Raw genomic sequence first — 24,427 nt, 5'->3', positions numbered from 1 at the left:
TATTAAAATGCATTATTGTTTGGCGCTAAGAGCACTAGACTTAGTATCCTCATATTAGAGATGGCAATAACTATTTCACAAGGTGGGTAACAGAATCAAGTGATGTAGTATGTAGTATGGAGAGTACGGTTGTCCCTTGGTTTCCTTGGGGATTGGTTCCCAAACCTTCTGTGGATACCAAAATCCACGATATTGAAGTTCCTGATATAAAATGGTGTAGTATTTGCATATAATCTATGCACATCCTTCTGTACACTTTAAATCGCTTCTAGATTTATTTATAGTACCTAATACAATGTAAGTGCTATCTAAATTATACTGTATTGTTTGGGGAATAATGAAAAGGAGAAAAAGTTTGTACATGTTCAGGACAGATGCAGCTTAAAATATATACTTTCAGTTCATGGTTGAATCCATGGATATGGAACCCACAAATATGGAGGGCCAACTGAACTTTGAAAAGTATGAAGTACTTTTGGAGGTACTAATTGTATTATTACTAATAGAAGTAGTATTGTTATCTGTCTGTCCATTTGATTAATTAGATAGTTAAAGAAAAGGTTAAAGAAGGAGGAAAGTATCCATTTAGATATAACCATCCTATCCCTGAATATCATTTTCATTGCATTGACACACTTTGATGCTTCCTCCTATCACTGGGTACATATCAGAGTCTTGGAACTGTCTAATTATTTTTTTATTATTTTTTCTTTCTTCTACATTGTAGAATTCATGCGTTTATAACGGTGTTCTTATCTGATCATACTTACTAAGAGCCTCTGAAAGCGTAGTGTTTTTTTTTGTTTTTGTTTTTTTTGCTACTGTGTATTACAGAGTATATGGTTAACTCGGGCTAGTTCCCTTCTCTTTGTATTTACAAAAGACTCTCCAGTATGCCTTTTCTACTTGTTTAACCAGAATTTCTGTTAATTAGGTATTAGAATAAGTGGTCAGTAGTTGTGACCAGGAAAGTTAGCTGTGGTCAGGAAAGTTAGGACCAGTCAAGTTGTGTACTAGACTATATAAAACTTGAAAATGTATCAGGAGATGGTACACAGATTTCTGGAAAAATTGAAGAAAGGAAGCAAAGTGTCTTTGAGATGGCACCCTGTATTGGCGATATAAACTTGACTCACTAGAAATTGTTTGTAGATTCTCTGGTGAGAGATAGTCATTAAAAAAAAAACTTTATAGATGATAAAAGAATATTATCTTTCTTCTGTATCTCCAGAGCAGGGGATGACCAACTTTTTCTGTAAAGGCCAAATAGTAAATATCTTAGGCTTGGTGAACCATATGGTCTTTGTCTCAACTACTCAACTCTGTCATTGTAACAGGAAAGCAGCCATGGACAATAGGTAAATGAATGGGTATAACTCTAATAAAACTTTATTTATAATAACAGACAGTGGGCTGGATTTTGTTCTCAGGCTGTAGTGTGCTGACTGTACACTGCTCTTTGGTGCATAGGTTGAAAAATAGTATGTAGGCTGTTCTAGTGCATAGAATGAAAAATAAAAGGAAGAAAGGGAAGCAGTAAGGAATCAGTGGGAATGGAAGGAAGTACAAGGGAGGGAGTAGGACAAAGGAGGGCAAGAAAATGGAGGCAAAGTACAACATGAACACAGGATAATGAGAATGGAGATTATAAGAAATATTATAGAGGTCTGTTTTCATATGGAAATACATCTGGTAAAAAGGTTTATTTTGAAGCATTGGAGGCCATAATAGATTGGAGTAAATGAAATTGAAGCAGATTAAAAGTATGACATGAAGCCCTAATATCAGTTGCCTTTCCCAGGCATTCAGGATTCAGACACTGTATACATCTTCTTACATGTGTTTTTAAGTCAACCTCAGTTTTTATGTATACCTTGAGGTCTTCTGGCTTGGTATCCAATTGGTAAAAATACAGCTAGTAAATCATTTCATGAGTGTGTGTGTTTTTTTTTAAATTGGAACATAGAGTCCAGAGGGATTTATAGCTGTGCATGATAAAAGATGGAGGGAGTTGAGCAATTTTTCTAGAAATGACTAATTTAATTTCATAGTTGATATCTAGCAGAAGTAGCTTTTTTTTGTTTTGGTAGGAGCATAAAAATTAGAAAACATTTTTCACTTGTGAGTAAAGGCTAATCAGAGAAATAGGAATAGTACAGTATGGATCTTGTGGATCACTTAAAATCTAGAACTGGATTATTATAGTAAAATATATTTTAAAATGTGTTTATCTTGAAATAAATATATTTCATGGAACTGTTTTGACTTTTTAGAAAGTTTTATTTATTTTCTTCTCCTGTTTTTTATGATATGTCTATTAGAGATATCTACTTTCTGAAAGCATGTAATAAGAAAGGGAGAAAGTAAACTGTTCTTTCTAAAAAATCAAAATTTTAGAGTAGAAGTAATATAAGTTTTAAAAATTATTCTAAAATATGATATTACATGATTTTAAAGAACGTTATGGAATGTATAACATTTGATAACAGATTTATATTGGGAAATTCTATATGTTAAAAATGAGCTGTTAGGCATTTTGAAGAAGAAAAACATTGTATACATGTATTAGTCATATTGATAAATAAATGAGAATAAAAAGGCATAGAATCTTGATTATAGGATGAATAATAATGTATTATAAACATAATTAAAGATTGGCTTTTGAAATTATAATTTAATCTACAGACAGGTGACTGCTGGTGAATTTTATTCCTAATTCACACTAAACTCGGTACTTTAAAAGATAAACTTTTCCTTTTAGGAGAAAAATAATTTGACTATTCTAATATTACTTCAAAACTTTTTTGACAGTAACTAATTTGCTTTAGATCCTCATTCTTGAAAATAATTTTGTATCCAATAAGCTGTACTTCCCAAAGAAATTCCAAATTATCTCTCTTTTAATATGTTAGTTACTTTGTTTTCAGCCTGCCTGTTCTATTTCTTTTCATGAACGAACTTAATGCAACAAGGTAAGAGTCCTTTCTTACTGTTCTGTGTTGAATCTCCCTGTTCACACCTTGAAATTCAGACTTGCCTTCTGCATTCTTTCTGAAGTCTCTTCCTTCTACCCTTTATTTCTTCCGTTTCTTGTCATCTTTCTTTTCTTCTCATTTGTTGCATGATTGTATTTTTGCTTGTCTTAGTGTCACTGTTTTGGCTTCTTTCAACATGATGCTTTCACTCCCTTTACTCATTAAAATAAAATTATGGATAATTCTTTTACAAGACTTTTCTAAAAACTTTTCCTAGAAATATTTGAGAACATTTTAGATACTTACTCTCAAAGTTCCAGTTTAATTTAAAAGTGGAAAAAACTCTTAAAATTTTAGTAGAAGTATTTGTGATATTGCATCTATTATATATCATGGGTCTCTCACTCTTGATGGCACTTACAAGTTGATTCAACAGATAATTTGTAATTAAATGGAAGTATTAAAGCATGCATATTATTCAAATGATTATGATGTTCATCATTAGGTGTAGCAAAAATAGCTGCATTTTGCAAGTTTTTTTAATTCAATATAAAGAATTATTTAATTTGGCAAATTAAGTAATGTTATACCAAAAATATTGAAATGACAATAAATCAGTTTCAAAAGCAAGATGCCACAGCTTAACAATGCTCATAAAGTTTATTTAGAGAATATAAAATGTGGCTTACTGTTCACTGTATGTCAAGCTTCATGGATGAAGTATGGTGCCTGATGCTAATCAGGTTAAAGGACCTCCAGTGCTTGAACTGTGTTGTGGATTATACTTACATTGCTTATGGTTTTTTCCCCCTCTCTTTGCCCGTATTAGCAATCTGCTTTTGTACTTTGACATCCAGGATTTCCCCAGTGAATTTTGTCACAGAAAAAAGAGAATCATCAATATCGCAGTTAAACTTGACTTTCAAAGCTAATAGTATCTCATTTGGGGGCTCAAATTTAATAAATTTTCTTTGATTCTGGGTGAGTTTTTAAACATCAAACAATGAATTGGCCAGGGTGCAGTAAAATATTTAGATCTATTGACTGTGGTTCAGAAGGGTAGAAGGCAAAACACTAGTGGTTTGATGTTGATAAATTCTCAGAACCTTAATCCACATTAATGTTTTCTTTTATCTGAGTGCACATTGGTGACAAAAAAAGCAAGAGAAGGTATTCATACATGTAAAATATAAAACCTAAAACAAATGTATTTGTAAAATGCGATTTATTTTGTTATGCTGAGTAAGTTTAACAGCATTCTTATCCTGAGTGAAGACTCTGGAGAGTGTTTGTTGCAGATAAATATACATTGTGAATTGAGACTCCAGCATGCATGTGGTACTCACATCATTATAAAAATTACATCATAGTGTATGTTTTACAGCATACACTTTGACATTCTCTTATTGACAGGAAGTCTTCAGATCAGCTTGGGACGTATAAGGATTTTTATGCCCGTGGATTAGCGTGAACAGTTAAAGATGCCGTTATATGTTTGTGTGTGTTTGCTGGCTTAAAGAAACTCAATAGAGTTTGATAGTTTTGTGAAATGTATGTATATCCTAAGGAACTAATTAATATAATAAAAATAATTCAAACAGTTTTACAAGCTTCCCAAGTAGACTAGAAAAATGGAGGAGAAATTTTCTATCTTTTATTTTTGCCAAGTTATATTTGAAGTTGCTTGGATAAAACTAGAGATAGAAATATATTTATTTGAGCAATTAATGCAATTTTTATAGTTAACCTTGTTTTTGTCCTTTGCTACCTGATAAAAAACTTTTTGTTCTGTGGCATTGAGCTAATTGTATAATATTTATTAAGTGTATGGTAGCAAATAGATAAAATTTTAAAACCTATTCCAAGCATAAGGAAAGTTAGAAAATATGCCTATGTATTGAAAACTCCTATTATTAAACTATATGATTAAAATGAGAGCTTTTTGTTCTTAAATGCAAATGAAACTATGGAATTCTTAAGGCTTTTACTAAGTTTGGAAATTAAAAACCAAAATATCTGTTTTTGAATGTTTTCATTTGTATTATGTAAGGAATATTTTCTCATTTGTCCAGAAGGTGGCAGTGTGATATCAACTGCATATGATTCCATACTGACTAGAGAATTGGTGTTTTTCCCATATCGGTGATGTGTTTGTATTGTTGCTTTCCGAATACTTAAAATAGAGTACAAATACTACTGATTTTATCTGTTGTATTGTTTAGAAATTATGTGACTGTGTTGGTTTATATGTATTTAATCATTAAGACTCAAGTTTAATAAAATCCTGCAATTCTAGAAGAGTGAAAAGGGCAAACAAACCTCTTTCTTGTATATTTTTAAGTCTCCTTTTGTGTTGAGTATATTTGTTTTGATTCTAGAGTACATGTTATTGAAGTTTTCTTTTCAAAGACTGGTACCTAATAACTATCTTGTCCAATATGTATCAGTTCATATCAGTTAAACACCACATGTTACTAAGCAGGTGATAATGATTAGGAGATGGCTGTTGTTTTTGATTTTGTGAATGTTTTTTCTTTTCTTCCTTTTTAGGGTGGAACTGTGAAAAAATAATTCAAAACCTCTTGATCAGAAGAGCTCTAGTGACTCTTCTTTCCCTCCCTCATTTCAAGCAGGAGGATGCTTTTTCTTCTTAACATTCTCCCCCAGCACTCTGAATTAGAGATTTATTTGCAACGAAAAATCAATTAGTCCTAAATTTATTCATGGATTTCAGGTCCAGCGATCAATGCAAGTCCACTCAGTGGGCTCAAGGGGACCCAGTTCATCCCAGTTAATGTGTCTGAAGGGGAATTACCATTGATGCTGTTTTTTTCCCTTTAGGTCAGAGATCAGATCTCGCTGTCATGGTCTGCGGCAAGTAGGAATGACTTCACCCTGCAGCTACCCAAACTGCACCTGGAGACCTTTGCAATGGAGGGGCTCAAGGGCGGGCCAGAGGTGGTAGCATGCCAGGTTAGAGTCTAAATAACATTGTTTGCTACTGAGACATATAGAAAAATAAATTGCACTAACCGGAGAGAATGAAAGCGTCAAAGTATTGTGAATAATTTAAAGGAGATGCAAATAGATGTTTCTTCATTTTTCTTCTATCATGTAACAATATACTTTACAAAATATTGTTTTTTTCTTTAAAGCCTAGAACTAGCCTATTAAAATAATCCAGAAAAGTGTTTTTACCAAGGAAAAATGTGTTTTATGGCAAAGTACAGTATTAAAAGAAAATACTTTCCTATCAGCAGAGGACAATAAGACACTAGGCTGTTACCTCTTTAAGCAAGTCTCAATTTGTTGCTTTTATTGTTTGAAAATAAGTAATTTTAGAAAAAAATAAAAAATAAAATAATAAATCACTTTAGATGTAAACATCAAAAGAGATACTTGAAATATCTCAATATTAATTCCAAAATATATCCAACGTTTCTTATGAAGTAATTTAATTCCAGCAAAGCTTAAACTTATCTGTGTTTTCTATTGAAGAGTATTTTACCCTTTAATATTTAGTTTTAATGAACATTGTAAGATGTGCAAATTGGGTCATTTCATTTATAAAACTTAAAATATCAAATCATAAGACCTCAAATAACTTTAAAGTATACTAATAAACTTATTTTTAGAAACATTCATTTTCAGATGCTGTAGGTATCCTTCTATTTTATGTCACTATTGTATTAATATTATTGTGATCAATTTTTTCCTTAAGGTTATTTTTCTTAATCTGACAAAATGAAATTCAGTGTGTCCTTTTAATGCCCAAAACCTTCATTAAAAAAAGAAAACTATCAACATTATGTAAATTATAGGAAGCATGATATTTCAAAAGAGACTGTCCTTGTTCAATAGCACTCTATTTTTTAGTGTATTTAAAAGGAGAAATATCTCTTAAAACTTAGTGTGTCTTTCACATGTTGAGATTTAAAATAATCTTTTTCATTCTTTAGTTTATGACCCTGTGGAATTTTAATTTTATAGAAAATTAATGTCAGTGTGTGTGTGGAGCAATGTTAATTTTTTATATGCTCCATATCCTAATTTAATTTGTTATTAGTACCAAATTAATGCTCTACAAGGAAAAAAATACTCATTGCTTCTTTCATTAGATTGTCCAATATGTCTAAAATATATATAATTATAAAAGTAAGCATAAAATATTTTTCTTCTCTGTTATAGGATAGAATGCTGTACTGTTATTTAAGATGAGATTTAAAATGTGTATTTTAAATTTGATTGTCAGTATTTATGAATTCATCATAACTATGAATACAGTCTGATTTGAGATTTTTCTAGTGGTTGTAAAATAATCCTTTACTTGGCTATTTCAATTCAGAATCTCACAAGGCTTTATATTTGTTGTAATTTACAAGTAAAGACTTCCTCAAAACTAGATGTTGGTGATTTGGAAAGAGGTTGATTCCCCAAAATGCCCTTTTTGGGGGTTATGATATCTGGGAACAGCAAGAAGGAAATGTAGAGACCCACAGTTTAAACTACTGTCTTTTCCAGGTTCTAATAAAAATATTAGATTCCCACCTGGATAAGTTCCATTGACATGCTGTAATATATATTGTAGTTTAGTAGTATACATCATAGTTGGAAAATTAGGAGACATTAGTGATAATAATAGTACCTACAATTTCAGCGAACACTTAACTATGTACCAGGTACCATGCTTAGCTCTTTGAATATATCATCTTATTTAATTCTCACAATGAGCCTGTCAAATAAATGGCACTATCTCTATTTTACACTTCACCACCACTACCACAACAAACACAACGGGTAACTCCTCAGATCAACAGCAAGGAAAAGGCAGAGCCAAGAGCCTGGATTTAAGTCTAATAGTATTTGACTGCTAAGATGAATTAATAAATCTGATACTAAAAAATGTAGACACATATGTTACATGGTAAGAGTAAAACCTTAGATATCTATAATGGAATTTTTCTTCCATTTGTAAAAATTTATGCATCTATGTATGAAATAGATCATAGTTTATGCTGTATTGTAGACTAATTATGGGCTAATAGTATGAAACTCTAATTTCACCTTTTTTTGCAGTATAAAAATATGTGCATTTATGCTAAGTGTGGCTACTGACTTGGGAATTCAGTAGTTGTTTAACTTTGTACTCTGATTCTGTACTGATGAAGTGGACTATTCAGAGTTCTCAACCTTTGATTATGAAGAGAGGATCACTCAGCAGGGTGTGGTGGTATATGAACCATTTGCCCAACTTACTCAGCTGTCATTTATAGAAGTAGGAGCTGAAGTTTTCTGTCTTTTCAATGGGGGCAAACTTTATTATGGGTATAATCCTGAATGGAAAGAGACCAGTGAGCATTATTACTGAGTGAAGAGGATGAGTGGAGTACCTTTGTTCTCTGAACCTGGAAGAGCATGTGACTGATGCTTTTCTATGGAGAAAACCTCAGTTCAGCTTGTTTCTGAGATCTGCTAGCTTTCCCCTCCAATTTCCTTAGCTGAAACAAACAAACAAACAAACAAACAAAAAGTAATGCTACTGATCCCCGAGACTTGCAGTGGGATTGAATACAGCAATGGATGTAAAGTGTAGTACAGTGCCTAGCCTAGAGAAAGCAGACAATGCAGGGTGGCTGTTGTTATTGCAGCCATTATAAGGCCCTTGTAAAGATGAAGTAAGCAACAGTAGCTTGTTTTCATTACTTTTAAGGTGTGTGTATGTTTTATTTTGAGGAATCGTTATTTAAGATCTTTTTTTTCTGTATCTTTCCATTTAGTTTCTTCACCCTTCCCTGTTTCTTCAAAAACTTTAAATAATTTTGATCAAGCACAGCCTACCATAGCTTCGTATTTACTTTTCCATGGCATAGGATGTTCCAATGAGGCCGTGTCTCCAGTGAAACCTTTCGTTTAAGTTCCTGTAGCAAATTTAAACCTATACTAGTGTTTTATCTTCCAAATAACAGCAAATAGGCTTTCATTATAATAGTGAGAAGAATAAAAACACCCCTATTAGACCAATTAGCTTTAAATGAAAAGTCCAGTGTAGTGTGAATGCAGAGAACTTTGCAATAAAAAAGATTCTACTTATACTTTATAAAGATAATACCTATTATTCATTATCTTATACTCTGAATTACAATTTTTCAATAATTATGATATGTACTATTGGTAATAACTGGCAAATATTAGTAGGCATCCAGCAAATATTTGTGTTTTCATTTCGATTCAGTAGTAAACAATAAATAATAATTAAACAGTAACAATAGCTAATATTTGTTGAGTGCACAAAAATCAATCCAAGATGGATAAAAGACTTAAATGTAAAACCTAAAACTATAAAAACCCTGGAAGCCAACCTAGGCAATACCATTCTGGACATAGGAACCAGCAAAGATTTCATGATGAAGATGCCAAAAGCAATTGCAACAAAGACAAAAAATGACAAATGGGATTAAATTAAATTTAAGAGCTTCTGTACAGCAAAAGAAACTCTCAACAGAGTAAACAGACAACCTACAGAATGGGGAAAAATATTGCAAACTGTGCATCGGCTGAAGGTTTAATATCCAGCACCTATAAGGAACTTAAATTTACGAGAAAAAACCAACCCCATTAAAAAGTGGGCACAGGATATGAACACATACTTTTCAAAAGAAGACATGCACACAAGTTAACAGGCGTATGAAAAAAAACTCAACAACATTGCTGATCATTAGAGAAATGCAAATCAAAACCACAATGAGATACCATCTCACACCGGTCTAAATGGCTATTATTAAAAAGTCAAAAAATAACAGATGCTGGTGAGGTTGTGGAGAAAAGGGAATGCTTATACACTGTTGGTGGGAGTGTAAATTAGTTCAGCCCTAGTGGAAAGCAGTGTGGCAATTCCTCAAAAAGCTGAAAACAGAACTACCATTTGACCTAGCACTCCCATTACTGAGTATGTACCCAAAGGAAAACAAATTGTTCTACCATAAAGACACATGCAGGCATATGTTCACTGTAGCACTATTCACAATAGCAAAACGTGGAATCAACCTAAATGTCCATCCATGGTAGAATGGATAAAGAAAATGTGGTACATATACACCATGGAATACTATACAACCATAAAAAGAACGATATCATGTTTTTTGTGGGAACATGGATAAAGCTGGAGACGATCATCCTCAGCAATCTAACACAGGAACAGAAAACCAAACACCACATGTTCTTGTAAGTGGGAGCTAAATGATGAGAACACATGGACACAAAGAGGGGAACAACTGGGGCCTTGAGTCTGGAGGGTGTGGGAGAAGGGAGATGATCAGAAAAAATAACTATTGAGAACTAGGCTTAGTACCTGGGTGACAAAGTAATCTGTACAACAAACCATTGTGACATGAGTTTACCTATGTAACAAGCCTGCATATTTACCTCTAAACCTAAAATAAAAGTTAAAAAAAGTCATTTGAAATTCTGCCATTCAGACACAAAAAATGTTAACATTTTGGTATATATTCTTCTAGTTATTTTTTAGCCATAAATACAAACTCACATGCACATATTATTTATATTTAATACACCTATATATATTTAAACAACAATTGGGCCATACAGTTTTTTTCACTTTTTTTCCTTTTTATTGGTATGTAATAGTTGTACATGTTTTGGAGGCACATGTGATATTTTGATACCTATATACAATGTGCAATGATCAATCAGGGTAATTTGGTTATCTGTCCCCTTGAATGTTTTTCTTTATGTTGGGCATATTACTATTCTTCTCTTTTAGCTATTTTGAAATATACAATAAATTATTGTTAATTATAATTTTCCTATTATACTATTGAATATTAGAACTTATACCTTCTAGCTAACTATTTTTGTACTCTTTAACCAACTTCTCTTGAGCCATACTATTTGTATGCATTTTTTTTAAACCTAATAACATGATATCTTTCTTGTCAGTAATTACAGATTTATGTAATTATTTTTGATGGCTGAGTTGTGCTCTGCTACATGGCTCTACCACAGTATATTTTATCAGTTTTCTGTTGATGGATATTTGAAGTTATTTTGAGTTTTTGGTTATTATGAATAAGATGGTAATTAATATCCTCTTGCATACATCTTTTCATTATTCTCTTTTTTCCCATGGAATAAATTAGTAGAATGATTGCATCAAATATTATGTATACTCTTAAGGCTTTTAATACACGTTCTCCAATTGCCCCTGAAAAAGATAAGATGGTTCCACTTTACCCCCTGCAAGACTTCTATTAGCCCTTTAATTTTCTTTTTAAAGTGTGGTTCTTTAATTTCTGATAATAGAAGAAAGTTTTTTTCTCTTTTTATAATTTTGGTCTTCCCTGAATTTGCAGACATCCATTCTTACTAGGTCCTTATTTTACACAGAGTTGCTAGGTTTTAGTCTAAGAGATTCTCCTTGGTGAAGTAAAGAGGATACATTTTGTGGCAGCTGCTTGTCTCACAGATTTTCTTTTTCATTGGTTTCTAAGTCCATGACTGTGCTTTGAATGTTTGAGATTATTGGAATTGTGAAGTAACATCATTTTAATAGTAAGTTATCAAAAAGATTTTGGATTATCCAAAGTTGTTTTCTATAGGAGTTTGTGCAATTCTCTTTATTCTTTTAAATTTTTTACTTGCCAATTGATAAATTGTAGTTGTGTATATTTACATGGTACAGAGTGATCTTATGGCTTATGAATACAATGTGCAATAATTAAATCATGCTAATGAACATATCTGTCACTTCCAATTCTCTCTCTCTCTCTCTCTTTTTTTTTTTTTTGAGAAGGAGTCTCTCTGTTGCCCAGGCTGGAGTGCAGTGGCGTGATCTCGGCTCACTCCAGCCTCCCGCTCCCGGGTTCAAGCGAATTTCCTGCCTCAGACTCCTGAGTAGCTGGGACTGCAAGCATGTGCCACCATGCCCGCCTAATTGTTTTTTTTTTTTTTTTTTTTTTTTGTAATTTTAGCAGAGACGAGGTTTCACCGTGTTGGCCAGGCTGGTCTTGAACTCCTGACCTCAAGTGATTCACCCGCCTCAGCCTCCCAAAGTGCTGGGATTACAGGTGTGAGCCACCACACCCAGCCCAAAATAAAAATATCTTTTACATTGAAAAATATTCAATAATTTTTTAATTGGGTTGTGGAATCGAAAATAATGTTGGAATGTCACCTTCTTCAAAGGTTTGTAAATACTACCCAGAGAAGAGCTATTTGTTAGGGAAATACAATTAGCTGGCAAAGTCATATAGTTCATCTGAGAATAAACGAATTTGATGGAAAAATACCATCCTTTGTCTCATCTAGCTACTTGACAGGTATAGACTTTAGTTCTTCAGAATGTAAATTGTGCCAATGAGCAATCTAAATGTCCTAGATATGGGGCCTAACTTGAATGTGAATATAAGAAGTAGTGAATTTGGTGCTTTTTTTGGTTGTTGTTGACAGTAGGAAGAGTTTGCTACTTGGTAGTTGAAATTTTAGAATTCTACTCTGAAGATTTCATATTGCACAAGTAGAACTAAAATTTCTTCAAAATTTCCTTAGTAGAGCTCTAAGCAATGCTAAACAAAACAAAGTATTACAAGAAATGAAATACTAAGGTGCGTAGAAGAACTTATTATTTTTCTCTTTTTGTTTCTTTTTCTCATTAAGAAATTTGATGCATAATAGATGTACATGGTTTTAGGGTACATGTGATAATTTAATACATTAGTATAATTTGTAAAGTTCAAATCAGTGTGCTTGGGATATAGATCCATCACCTTAAATATTTGTCTTTTCTTTGTGTTAGAACCATTCAAATTCTTCTAGCTATTTAAAAATACAAAATAGATTATTGTAAACTGTAGTTACCCTACTGATCTAACACTAGGTCTTATTATTTCTATCACACCATATATTTGTACCCATTAATCAACTTCTCTTCATCCCCTTCTCAACCACTACCCTTCCTGGCCTCTGGTAACCACCAATCTATATATCTTCATGAGAGTCACCTTTTTAGCTCCCACATATGAGTCAGAACATGCAATATTTGTCTTTCTGTGCTTGGCTTATTTCATTTAATGACCTGCAGTTCTATCTGTGTTGCTGCAAATGATAAGATTTCATTCCTAATTCATTGTGTATATCTATATCGCATTTTCTTTATTCATTTATTAATGGCCACTTAGGCTGGTTCCACATTTTGGCTGTTGTGAATAATGCTGCAGTAAAAATAGGAGTACAGATGCCTTGTGATGTATTTCTTTCTTTTGTACACATACCCAGTAGTGGAGTTACTGGATCGTATGGTAGTTCTATTTTTAGTTTTTTGAGGAAACTCCATACTGTTCTCCATAGTGCCTTACTAATATACATTCTCCCTAATAGTGTGCGAGGATTCTCCTTTCTCCATATTTTTACTGGCATCCATTATTGCCTGTCTTTTTAATATAAATTTTAACCGGGGTGAGATGATAGCTCATTGTGGTTTTGATTTGCATTTCTGTGATGGTTAATGATGTTGAGTATTCTTTTCATATACTGTTGACCATTTGTATGTTTTCTTTTGAGAAATATCTATTCAGATCTTTTTGCCACTTTTAAATTAAATTATTTGTTATTTTGCTATTGAGTTGTTTGAGCTCCTTGCATATTCTGGTTGTTAATCCCTTGTCAGATGGACAATTTGCGAGTGTATTCTCCCATGCTATGGGTTGTCTCTTCACTTTGTTGATTGCTTCCTTTGCTGTGCAGAAGCTTTTTAACTTGATGTAATCCCATTTTTCTATTTTTGGCTTGGTTGTCTGTGTTTTTAAAGTCTTAAAAAAAAAATCTTTGCCCAGATCAGTGTCCTGGAGTGTTTCCCCAATGTTTAGAAAAACTTATTTTAAGGGCTTGTTGCAAAGTGAGATAACAATAATGATCTTAGTTTTAATTCAATATCAATATAAATAGCATTTAAACGTTGGTTATAGTCATTGTGAGTTATGCCTTGTCATCCTCAATCTATATCTTCTCCTAAGATTTTAGTGTTTCATGACTGGGAAAACTGCTTGATAATTAGCTTTGCATATCAGCTATTACTAGAGCAGTTTTGGTATTATCCCGTAAGTCTTTTCACCATCCTTTTCTCCCATTATTCCTCCTTCTCTTTCTGTGCCTGTTGTCTGATTTCTAGGTTTTTTATTTGTTTGTTTGATGGTGGTGGAGGGGGGATGCATCAGATTTTTAGGACAGAATCTTGAGGGTAAAAATATAAAATTATAATCTTTTTGTTCAGATATTTTACCAGCCGATAAAAGCCAGCCTGCCTGCCTGCCTTCCTTCCTTCCTTCCTTCCTTCCTTCCTTCCTTCCTTCCTTCCTTCCTGGCTGCCTTCCTCCCCTCCTGTCCCCTCCTCTCCTCTCCCCTCCCCTCCCCTTCCTTTTTTTTTGAGACAGGATCTTGCTCTGTTGCTCAGGTTAGAGTGCAGTGGTGTGATCATAGCTCACTGCAGTCTCAAATGCCAGGGCTCAAGCAATCTTCCTGCCTCAGCCTAATGAGTACCTAGGACCACAGGTGCGCACCACCATGCCCAGGTAATATTTTTAATTTTTTGTAGATAGTATTTTATTTTTAAATTTTTTTGTAGAAACACAGTCTCGCTATGCTGCCCAGACTGGTCTGAAACTCCTGGCCTCAAGCTATCCTCCCATCTCAGCCTCCCAAAGTATTGGGATTACCAGCATTAGCCACCATGGCTGGCTCTTTTATTTTAAAAGACTTATTGTAATAAGGTATTTTCTGTATATCCATTATTAAAACATAGTCTTGCACACTAAGGTAGTGCCTTCTGTCTCTCAACTCCTTCTGTTAGGTAGAAGGAGTTCTATAAAGTTTTCTTTTTAATACTAGCAGATGAGATATCTTACATCTTGCATCCTGGGTTGTATTTCAGACCAGTGTGTTTGTTTCTTGTTTTTTCTTGTTGAGATTTTTATCTCTCTTTGCCTTTTAAAAAGGACAAGATGACATTTAAGGGCAAGTAATTGCATCCGTGTAAAGCTTCTGCTACAGTTTTAAAGAATCTTATAACTTTGTACTCCTTAATTCAGCTTAATGTATGTATGAATTATATACCTTGCGGGAATGATCTGGTATAACTGATCTGAACTGAGATTAAGGAAAATCTGGTAGGACTTCTTTAAAAACAAGGTAGATTTATAAATTCATTTTTCTAGTTTTGTTGTTTATTCCTTTTCTTAATAGGAAAGAATAATTAGGAAGGAAATAAAATCATAGCAGAATCAGTATTACAGAAGGTTGAAGCAGTTATGCAACTTTGCTAGAAAGTAGTAGGACTGGCAATAAAGCAGTTGAAATCCTTCCCCCTGTAGACACAAATTACACCAGTAGCAGGGATTCTCATTATTTTATACAATTGTTTTCTTTTTGTATGTATGTGGAATACAACATTGTCTTTTCTTGTGAAGGATGAGTATGTATTACAATTCTTGTGGTAGCACTGGATAGAATTCCAGTGCTACTGGAGTTCTATCCTAGAATCACTATTTTCTGTGACCCCTTGACCCTGAATTCTTCCAGCATGTCAGTTTCCTCATCAGTAAAATGGAGGTGATATTACCTGGTCTGGTGCATCTTTGGGTGATTATGAGGATCCTATAACATGTATGAAAGAACTTAGAAAATTAAATAGCACTAATAAATGTTTTTGAAATAATTTTTCTTTAAATATTTGGCATATAAACATCCCTTGGTCAGGTATATATAGATTGCTTAGTTTTCAATTTCAGGTTAATATTTTTACCCGTTTAAAAGACAAGAAAGTAAATCAGATTATATGGAAATTGGCAACCATAAGTCTGTGCAATTTACTGTATGTCATTGAGTTATGTTGATTAGAATGGGAATTACTTTCTTAACAGCATAGTATTTGGAAAAGTTGAAATAATTTCATTTTCTGGGGAAGGAGTCAGCAGGGTAGTATTAGAAAAAGCCTGTGTGGAGAGTCAGAATGCCTGGATTGAAGTTCTGGCCCTGTAATTTAACCACCTCAGTAAGTCACTCAACAGCACAGAGCCACTGTTCCCTCATCTGTAAAAGGTGACAGTGACGCCAGTCTTGCTTTTGCTCACAGGACTGTAGGGAGATCAGATGAGATAATGTGCATGTGAAGGTGATTTTCACATTAAAAAATGCTATATTAATAAAAGCTAAGTTGGACTGAACTATAAAAGGCCTAAGGTCAGGAACGGTGACCCAACTATATTGAGAAATGTTTTAGTGTTTTGACTTTTGGAGGTTTTTGACTGATGACCTGTTCAACATGTGCCTTCAAAAAAATAATATGTTCAACAACTTTAGTGTTTCCTTCCAGTTAAGTATACAGCCATTGCCAAGACCCAGGTAGTAAATTCATGCCATATACTACTATTTAAATAATCATATAAAGTAATGCAAACATTACTACTGTTTCCATATTTTGAAACATTTTGTCACCTTTATTTACATCATTTAATTTTGGGATGATTTCAAATTCCAACTCAAGTGGTGACAGTATTTGCTTTTATGTGAAATGTTTGAGATGCAATTAGTAAAAAACAAAAATGACAAAACATATCAAAGTACAGTACAGAATTTTTTTTTTGTTACAACTCTCAGTTCTAGGTGGCCCTAAGTAGAAAAGCTGCTGAAATGATGTGAACATAATTTCTTTGTCATTAATGTTAAGAGGCAAAAACTAAATTCTAAACTTGATGCTTTATCTTTTTGTTCATTTTAAGGCCACTTTTTAAATATAACTAGAACTATTATATCTTTTAATACTTATTATTGAGAGACCGAAGCCTGTGAGCAGTTGAGCTTTCAAGTGCTATAACCAGAATTGCTATTCATTTTAGCTACTTGGACAAAAAACAGTGTTTGATGGACTGCCTAGGTGAAGACCTGGAAAAGGAAGGGTTATCTACAAATTGAGTGAGTTTATTATGGCTTAGTGATTTGCTGATTGATTTCATTTGCTGTCAGTTAAGGCTCTCTTAATGTCAGTTTTCTTTGCATAATGCCTTGAAATGAAGACTGATGAAGTTCTTCAAATTGATGCCGCTTATATAAACTGACCCCGATTTGCCCTATTCTGCATGACAACTTAAGTGACAGCAGTTAGAAGAAAATACAGCAATGAATATGCAACTTAAGGATTAAGGAAGATGCAGTAAATCATTCAGTCTAAAACTAAGTACAATGATAATTTCTTGTAACAATTCCACAGATACCTTACATTTGTTAAACAGACTGTTATTACTCTCAAATATATGTTTTCATTATATACATGTATTTGAATTGAAGAAGAGAACTAAAAGTTATTCCAACAGAGATCCTAATTCTTTTCCCTCTTATTTAAACTTGGAATTATCAAAATCACAGTTTTAAAAATATTTTATTTAGGATATCCACATGCAAAAGAATGAAATTGGACCTTGGTCTTACAACATGCACAATAATCAACTCAAAATGGAGTACACAATGTTAGAAAGACCTAATGCCATAAAACAAAGGAAACAACAAAATGGAAAGGCAACTTGTGGAATAGGAGAAACTATTTATAAACTGTATATCCAGTAAGGAGTTTAATATCCAAAATATACAAGGAACTCATACAACGCAATAACTTTTTTTAAAAATGGGCAAAGGACCTAAAAAGACATTTTTCCAAAGAACACATACAAGTGGCCAATAAGTAAAAAGGTGTTCAACACCGCTAACCATTAGGGAAATGAAAATCAAAACCACAATGAGATATCACATCACAACTGTTAGGATGGCTATTACCAGAAAGTCAAAAGACAACAAGTGTTGGCAAGGATGTAGAGAAAAGGGAACCTTTGTGCACTATTGGTGGAAATGTAAATTGGTATAGCTATTATGGAAAACAGTATGGAATTTCTTCAAAAAATAAAAATAGAACTACCATATGATCGAGCAATCCTACTTCTGGGTATACATCGAAAGGAAATGAAACCATTGTCTTGAAGACATGTCTACACTTCCATGTTCATTGTAGCATTATTCACAATAGCCAAGATATAGAAACAACCTAAGTGTCCTCTGATGGATGAATGGACAGAGGAAATGTTTATACACACACACACACACACACACACACCCAGAGGAAAATTCAGCTTTAAAAAATAAAGGAAATCCTGCAATGTGCAACAACATATATGAACATGGAGGACATTATGCTAAGCGAAATAAGCCAGACGCAGAAAGAAAAATACTGCATGATTCCACTTATACGTAGAATTTTTAAAAATCTTACTCACAGAAACAGAGTAGAAGGTGGTTACCTGAGGTTGGGGGTGGTTGGGGGAATGAGGAGATAATTGGTCAAAGGGTAAAAACTTTCGGTCATAAGATGAATAATCTCTGGAGATCATGGTACAGTGTTATATAATGCATTGTGTACTTGAAATTTGCTAAGAGAGTAGATCTTCAGTATTCTCACCACGTACACAAAAGAGGGTAACTCTGTGAGGTGATAGATATGTTAATTAGCTTGATTGTGGTAATAATTTCACAAAGTATATATGTATTAAATAATCACATTATATCCCTTAAATATATACAAACTTTATTTGTCAAAAAAATATTTCATATGAGTTTGCATAGTACTGTATATTAAGTAACCAGTGAAATGTAGAGTAATTTTAGAAATGGTTTAGAAAGTACTTCTCAGTTTTGGGGCCTTCTAGTAACAGTAGTAGGTTTTTTTCCCCCTTTTCCCACCGAAAGTCTCATAGTGCTGACTAAAAGGAGGCATAAGTTTTTGAGGGAAGACTAACTTAAGAAGTAACTCACTGAAGAAAACATTAAAAGGTAAACTGTGGCATATAAAGTTTTAAGGTATTTGTTTGAGTGAACAGCAATTCATGAGTTTGTGCAGCTCCAGGCCAGAAGTAGTTTGGAGGTCCTGTTGAGAGAACGCACTCAAATTTCTACACTTTTGTAGACACTAAGCCAAAACCCAAATCAACTCTTTATCTGAAATAAAAGATTGTTGCTTAATTCATTTATTTTCAAGGGAAAAATAAAAATGAAAAATTAAATAAATTCTCATAATAATTTCATTTAGAAATAGTATTATTATTTTTCTTAACAAAGTACCCTTAAAAAAAAAACTCAAAAGACTTGCCAATACTAGCCAATCAAATCCTTCCTTCAATTTTAGAAAACAGGAATTGCATGTAAACAAGTCTGGGCCAACTCTTACAACCTGCTTTCTATATCCTCCTCCTCTGTTCTCCATCTTTCCTAGTTCTTTCAGCCCCGGTGGTCAGACTGAGCTGAGTATGAGAGAGGGCCCTCGAGAGGCCCTGGAAGCATATTCCCTCACCTCCTAAATGAAGTCTCCATAAGGTGACCCTAGGAGACTGTGCAGCATGACTGGCCGCTTGTTTTATCCCAGACTCTTTTCCAGGTAGAAACACTTATCTCTATGGAGATATTTGCTCTGAACAACATGTTTCCTTTCTTGCTGATTATTAGTATGGACTTAAAAAAAAATAAGAGAAGGTAACACATTTTTAAAGGAGTACTACTTAACTTTCAAAACTTGATGTGATTTTCACATCCTGACTTAATTTTTTTTGGTTGCAATAATTAGAAGAGTAATTGGAAGCCATACATATATCTTTTGATTGATGACCTGTTAAACATGTGCCTTCAAAAAAATAAAATGTTCAACAACTTTAGTGTTTCATTCCAGTTAAGTATATAGCCATTCCAAGACCCAGGTGGTAAATTCATGCCATATACTACTATTTAAATAATTATATAAAGTAATGCAAACATTTCTACTGTTTCCATATTTTGAAACATTTCGTCACCTTTATCTACACCATTTAATTTTGGAATGATTTCAAATTCCAACTGTATATGTTGACTTGTAGCTCCTCTGAAACTAGCAGAATATCATACCAGAAATTTACACAATGAATTGTTAAACAATTTAGTAGAATCGTTTCGCTTATTATATGGATTTGTGTATGCTCTAGTAAAATATGACCCTATAGACTTAAGTATATATTGCAACAACTCCAAATGATATAATTTTGTTATAACACAGGAGTTATTTTTCATCATTCAGACCCAAATCCCACATCTGAAATTCCACACTCCAGAATGCTCTGAAACTGGTAACTTGAAGGCAAAACCTGACCTGCCCTAATTTTGTGGCAAAACCTGAGAAATATGTTTTTGATTAAAGGGTGCTATTCCAGATCTTGATGAGCTTGATGAGAGTGTTATTTAATATATGGTATGTGCCTCATTTTTCTTTTCTTTTTTTTTTTTGAGACAGGGTCTTACTTCTGTCATCCAGACTGGAGTGCAGTAGTGCGATCTCAGCTCACTGCAACCTCCGCCTCCCAGGTTTAAGCAACTCTCCTGCCTCAGCCTCCACAATAACTGGGACCACAGGTGTGTGCCACCACACCTGGCTAATTTTTGTATTTTTTTTATGGAGACAGAGTTTTACTGTGTTGGCCAGGGTGGTCTCAAACTTCTAACGTCAAATGATCCACCTGCCTCGGCCTCCCAAAGTACTGGGATTACAGCCCACATTTCTAAAATAGGAAAAATCCTGAACTGAGAAACGCATTGGTTCCAAGGGTTTCAGATAAAGGAATGTGAGAATTGTACTAGCATTATAAAACAGGTTCTATGCAAAGGACATATACTGTTGTTTCCATGCATTGTGTCAATGCAATCAAACAAAGGTTTTTTTCTTATAGAGAAGCACATTCAGTCTGTGGGATGGTATACTTGAGTGAATTTTTGCTATCTACTCTCTCTTGCATCTTGTTTTGAGTCATAAAGGAATTGTGTAGTATTTTGTGCCACTTGAAAACTCGAAAGACTTCAACAGTTGTGTTATATGCAAATCAGATAAGGCTCTAATAGGCTTTATCTTGCTTGTGTATAGTACCTGTTTGCAAACTAAAGGCACATTTTCACTCCATGCCAGTAGGACTCTTCTGAGGCATTATTTTTTTGGCCCCTCCCACTTTATGTACTGAAAGCAGAATGGATGAAATGCCTTGACACATAACTTACTTATCTTTTCTTACTCAACATTCTAATGTGTTCTCACTGGTAAAGGAATGCAGATTTTTTGAAGGATCTGGAGAAGCCAGACTCTGCTGGTATTCAGACAATTACTCTAGATAGAGAGAGGAAGTCCTCTTGTTGTGAGTCCAGTGGCTTGGTGGTTCGTATCCTGGATTCCTGATAGACCGTAGGAGCAACAGGGACTAGAAATGGCTTTGTTTCAAAGTTCTCTACTTATTCTAGAGAGGAAATAAAAATATCACTTAATAGTATTTAGAGACCAGTGTGAACTAAGATACTGGCTTTAAACCAAAATGGCCAGCTCTGTTGATCATACAGATTTGGATGTGGCTAACATCATTCAGTGATGTACTGAGCACCTACCAAATGTAAGGCATTGCGCTGTACTCTGGGACACAAAGGTAACTCAAACTTTTTTTTTTTTTTTGAGGGGAAAGAGAGAATGTGAAATTTAATATGAAAGTTGAGACTGATATGAAATGAAAGACATGGTTGCCATAGGAGAGGCATAGATAAAAGTACCATTGCTTGCCCTTTAGAGATGAATGAAATTTGTTCTTGCTGGGTGATTAGGAGAGGCTTCATAGAGGAGGTAACATTTGAGTGGACCTTGAAGTTTATGTGGCTACAAATTCCTTTTCCTATAAAATGTTATTGTCAGGAAATACAAATAGGAAATATCTGGAGTTTGAGTCTCATCCACTAGGTAGCTCTGCAGCAATGAAGTCTATAGGATGACTTTTAATCTGCAAAATGGGGATTGAACTGGAGGATTGGTAAGGTTTTTTTTTTTGCAGCTACTGAAACTGTGATACTGCAAATAAACTATGGTCTTAGGAGAATTTCATGGCACTCTTATTATTTATTCCTTCACAATGTACAAAAAGTAAATTCATTGCTTTAGTTGAAAATCAGAAGGCACCTGGGAATCAATTTGTCCTTAAAACAAAATGGCTATTTATTAAATATGTGCAATTCTTTGTTTATTAATTATACCTCAATAAACCTGTTTTAAAAACTAAAAAGGTAACAATATTTTTTTCAGAGTGATACAGTTTAACATACTTCAATGAATTTTGTTATAGAATAGAGATTATAGGGATTATTGAAGTAGATGATAACCCTGGCTGAAGCATGCAAATTCCCAAACCAATTTGCTGTATTATATCAGAATCAGAGTGGAATCATGGTGATAAAAGGACTGGCTCTTAATAAAGGCATAAAATATTTTCTCTCTTTCTCTCTTTGCCAGTTTGCTTTTCTTCAGGTGTATTGAAAATTGTTCATATTATATTTAAGTAAACCACAAACAAGTACATCAAATTCTTATAATTCTAGCTAAATGTGTTTTTTAGCACCTCAGTCCAAATTAATATAAAGAAACCAATTATGGATGTACTTTGCTGAAATTCATAAATAAAACTAACAGTTTGATGTGAAAAGAGGAAAGATAAGGCAGTCAAAAATGTGTGGATGTGTGGATGTATTTACTCTGAGTCAGTAGTTTAAATGCACTTTCTGAGGAGCTGTTTGTTTCAAGATAATGGACTGAGCAGTTTTTCTTTGGTAGTGAACAACTAGCTCTCAACCCTGCAAGCTATTTATTTCTGTAGCTTTTCTTTTTGCACTAACACTACTCTTTAAGACAATTTATATATTGAACCCCAAAAGGTCAGAATTAGGATGTGTCTTTGGTCCATTGTCAGATCTGATCAAAGCAGTTGGATCTTTGTAGGTCGATTATGGAACAGACACACGGGAGGTGCTGGTTATCACTTTGTTTAGTCTGCAAAAAGTGTAAATCAGAAAGAGATAATTGAGATAGAAAATGCCTTTATTAAGCCCCAAATATCTTTTGAAGGGGTTAAATAGGCACTTCAAATATAATCCACATTATTAATGAAATTGAAAAGCTCACTAACTAAAATGAAGAACCATACCAATGTTTTATAATCTTAATGTAATCAAGTGGAATAAGTATGTATGGAACTCCTGTTCTTTATTTAACCCTGTGCTTAATAGGTGACTGGGTGAGATGACAGAGAATGAATGAGCATGCAGGGAGGATGAATTAGAAAGAAAGAACCTCAGTGTTACCATTCCTAATTACAAGGAGAACAAAACAAGCACTAACACGGGAATCACTGAGTACCAGCATGTATGCTGTGAGCCTTTGGGACGCATGAAGACGGGAAAGGGCCTGAATAGATCACTAACCTTGTTTTGGACCTTTCCCCCATCCCCCATCTTTTTCTTACTAACAAGAGGCATTTGGCTTTTAAAAGGAAATAATCTTTATTAGTGTTTTATCCACTGCGTTTCAATATGAAATTTTAAAATGTTTTATTTCCCCAACTTGAAAAATGTGAATCAGATATAGGATCATGTCTTCTGCAAACAAAGATAATTTGACTTTCTCTCTTTCTATTTGAATAGCCTTTATTTCTTTCTCTTGCCTGATTGCCTTAGCCAGAACTTCCAATACTATGTTAAATAGGCATGGTGAGAGAGGGCAGCCTTGACTTGTGCCAGTTGTCAAGGGGAATGCTTCCAGCTTTTGACAATTCGGTATGATATTGGCTGTGGGTTTGTTACATATGGCTCTTATTATTTTGAGGTGTGTTCCTTCAATACCTAGTTTATTGTGAGTTTTTAACACGCAGGGATGTTGAATTTTATCGAAGGCCTTTTCTGCATCTATTGAGATAATCATGTGTTTTTTTTCTTTAGTTGTTTAGTTTATGTGATGAATCACATTTATTGATTTGGTTATGTTGAAGCAACCTGGCATCCTGGGGATGAAGCCAACTTAATCTCAGACCAAACCTTCTTAAGCAACTTCTGCAAAGTCTCAGAATACAAAATCGGTGTGCAAAAATCACTATTTCTATACACCAACAACAGGCAAGCCGAAAGTCAAATCATGAATGAATTTCCATTCACAGTTGCTGCAAAAAACAAACAAACAAACAAACAAAACCTAGAATACAGCTAACAAGGGAAGTGAAGGACCTCTTCAAGGAAAACTACAAACCACTGCCCAAAGAAATCAGAAAGGACACAAACAAATGGAAAAATATTCCATGCACAAAGATAAGAAGAATCAATATTGTGAAAATGGCCTTACTGCCCCAAATAATTATAGATTCAATGCTATTACCATTAAACTACCATTGACATTCTTCACAGAATTAGAAAAAACTATTTTAAAATTAATATGGAACCAAGAAAGAACCTGAATAGCCAAGACAATCCTAAGCAAAAAGAACAAAGCTTGAGGCATCATGCTATCTGACTTCAAACTATATTACAAGGCT

General features: G+C 33.8%; 1 protein-coding gene across 4 annotated transcripts in view; it reads left to right on the top strand.

The window, feature by feature from the left end:
- Window positions 1-24,427, top strand: part of CCDC171 (coiled-coil domain containing 171) — a 422,806-nt gene that overhangs the window by 321,312 nt on the left and 77,067 nt on the right. For 2 of the 4 annotated variants that reach the window (XM_031014902.3, XM_055350792.2), the window contains exon 24: window positions 5,817-5,948. The exons of the other annotated variants lie outside the window; for them this stretch is intronic. In XM_031014902.3, coding sequence (XP_030870762.3) covers window positions 5,817-5,948 — 132 coding nt within the window. The remainder of the gene's footprint in view (window positions 1-5,816; window positions 5,949-24,427) is intronic. 4 annotated transcript variants of the gene reach the window in all.

Source organism: Gorilla gorilla, chromosome 13, assembly GCF_029281585.2.
Source record: "Gorilla gorilla gorilla isolate KB3781 chromosome 13, NHGRI_mGorGor1-v2.1_pri, whole genome shotgun sequence".
NCBI classification, from domain to species: domain Eukaryota; kingdom Metazoa; phylum Chordata; class Mammalia; order Primates; family Hominidae; genus Gorilla; species Gorilla gorilla.
This window is presented reverse-complemented; position numbering and strand designations above follow the sequence as displayed.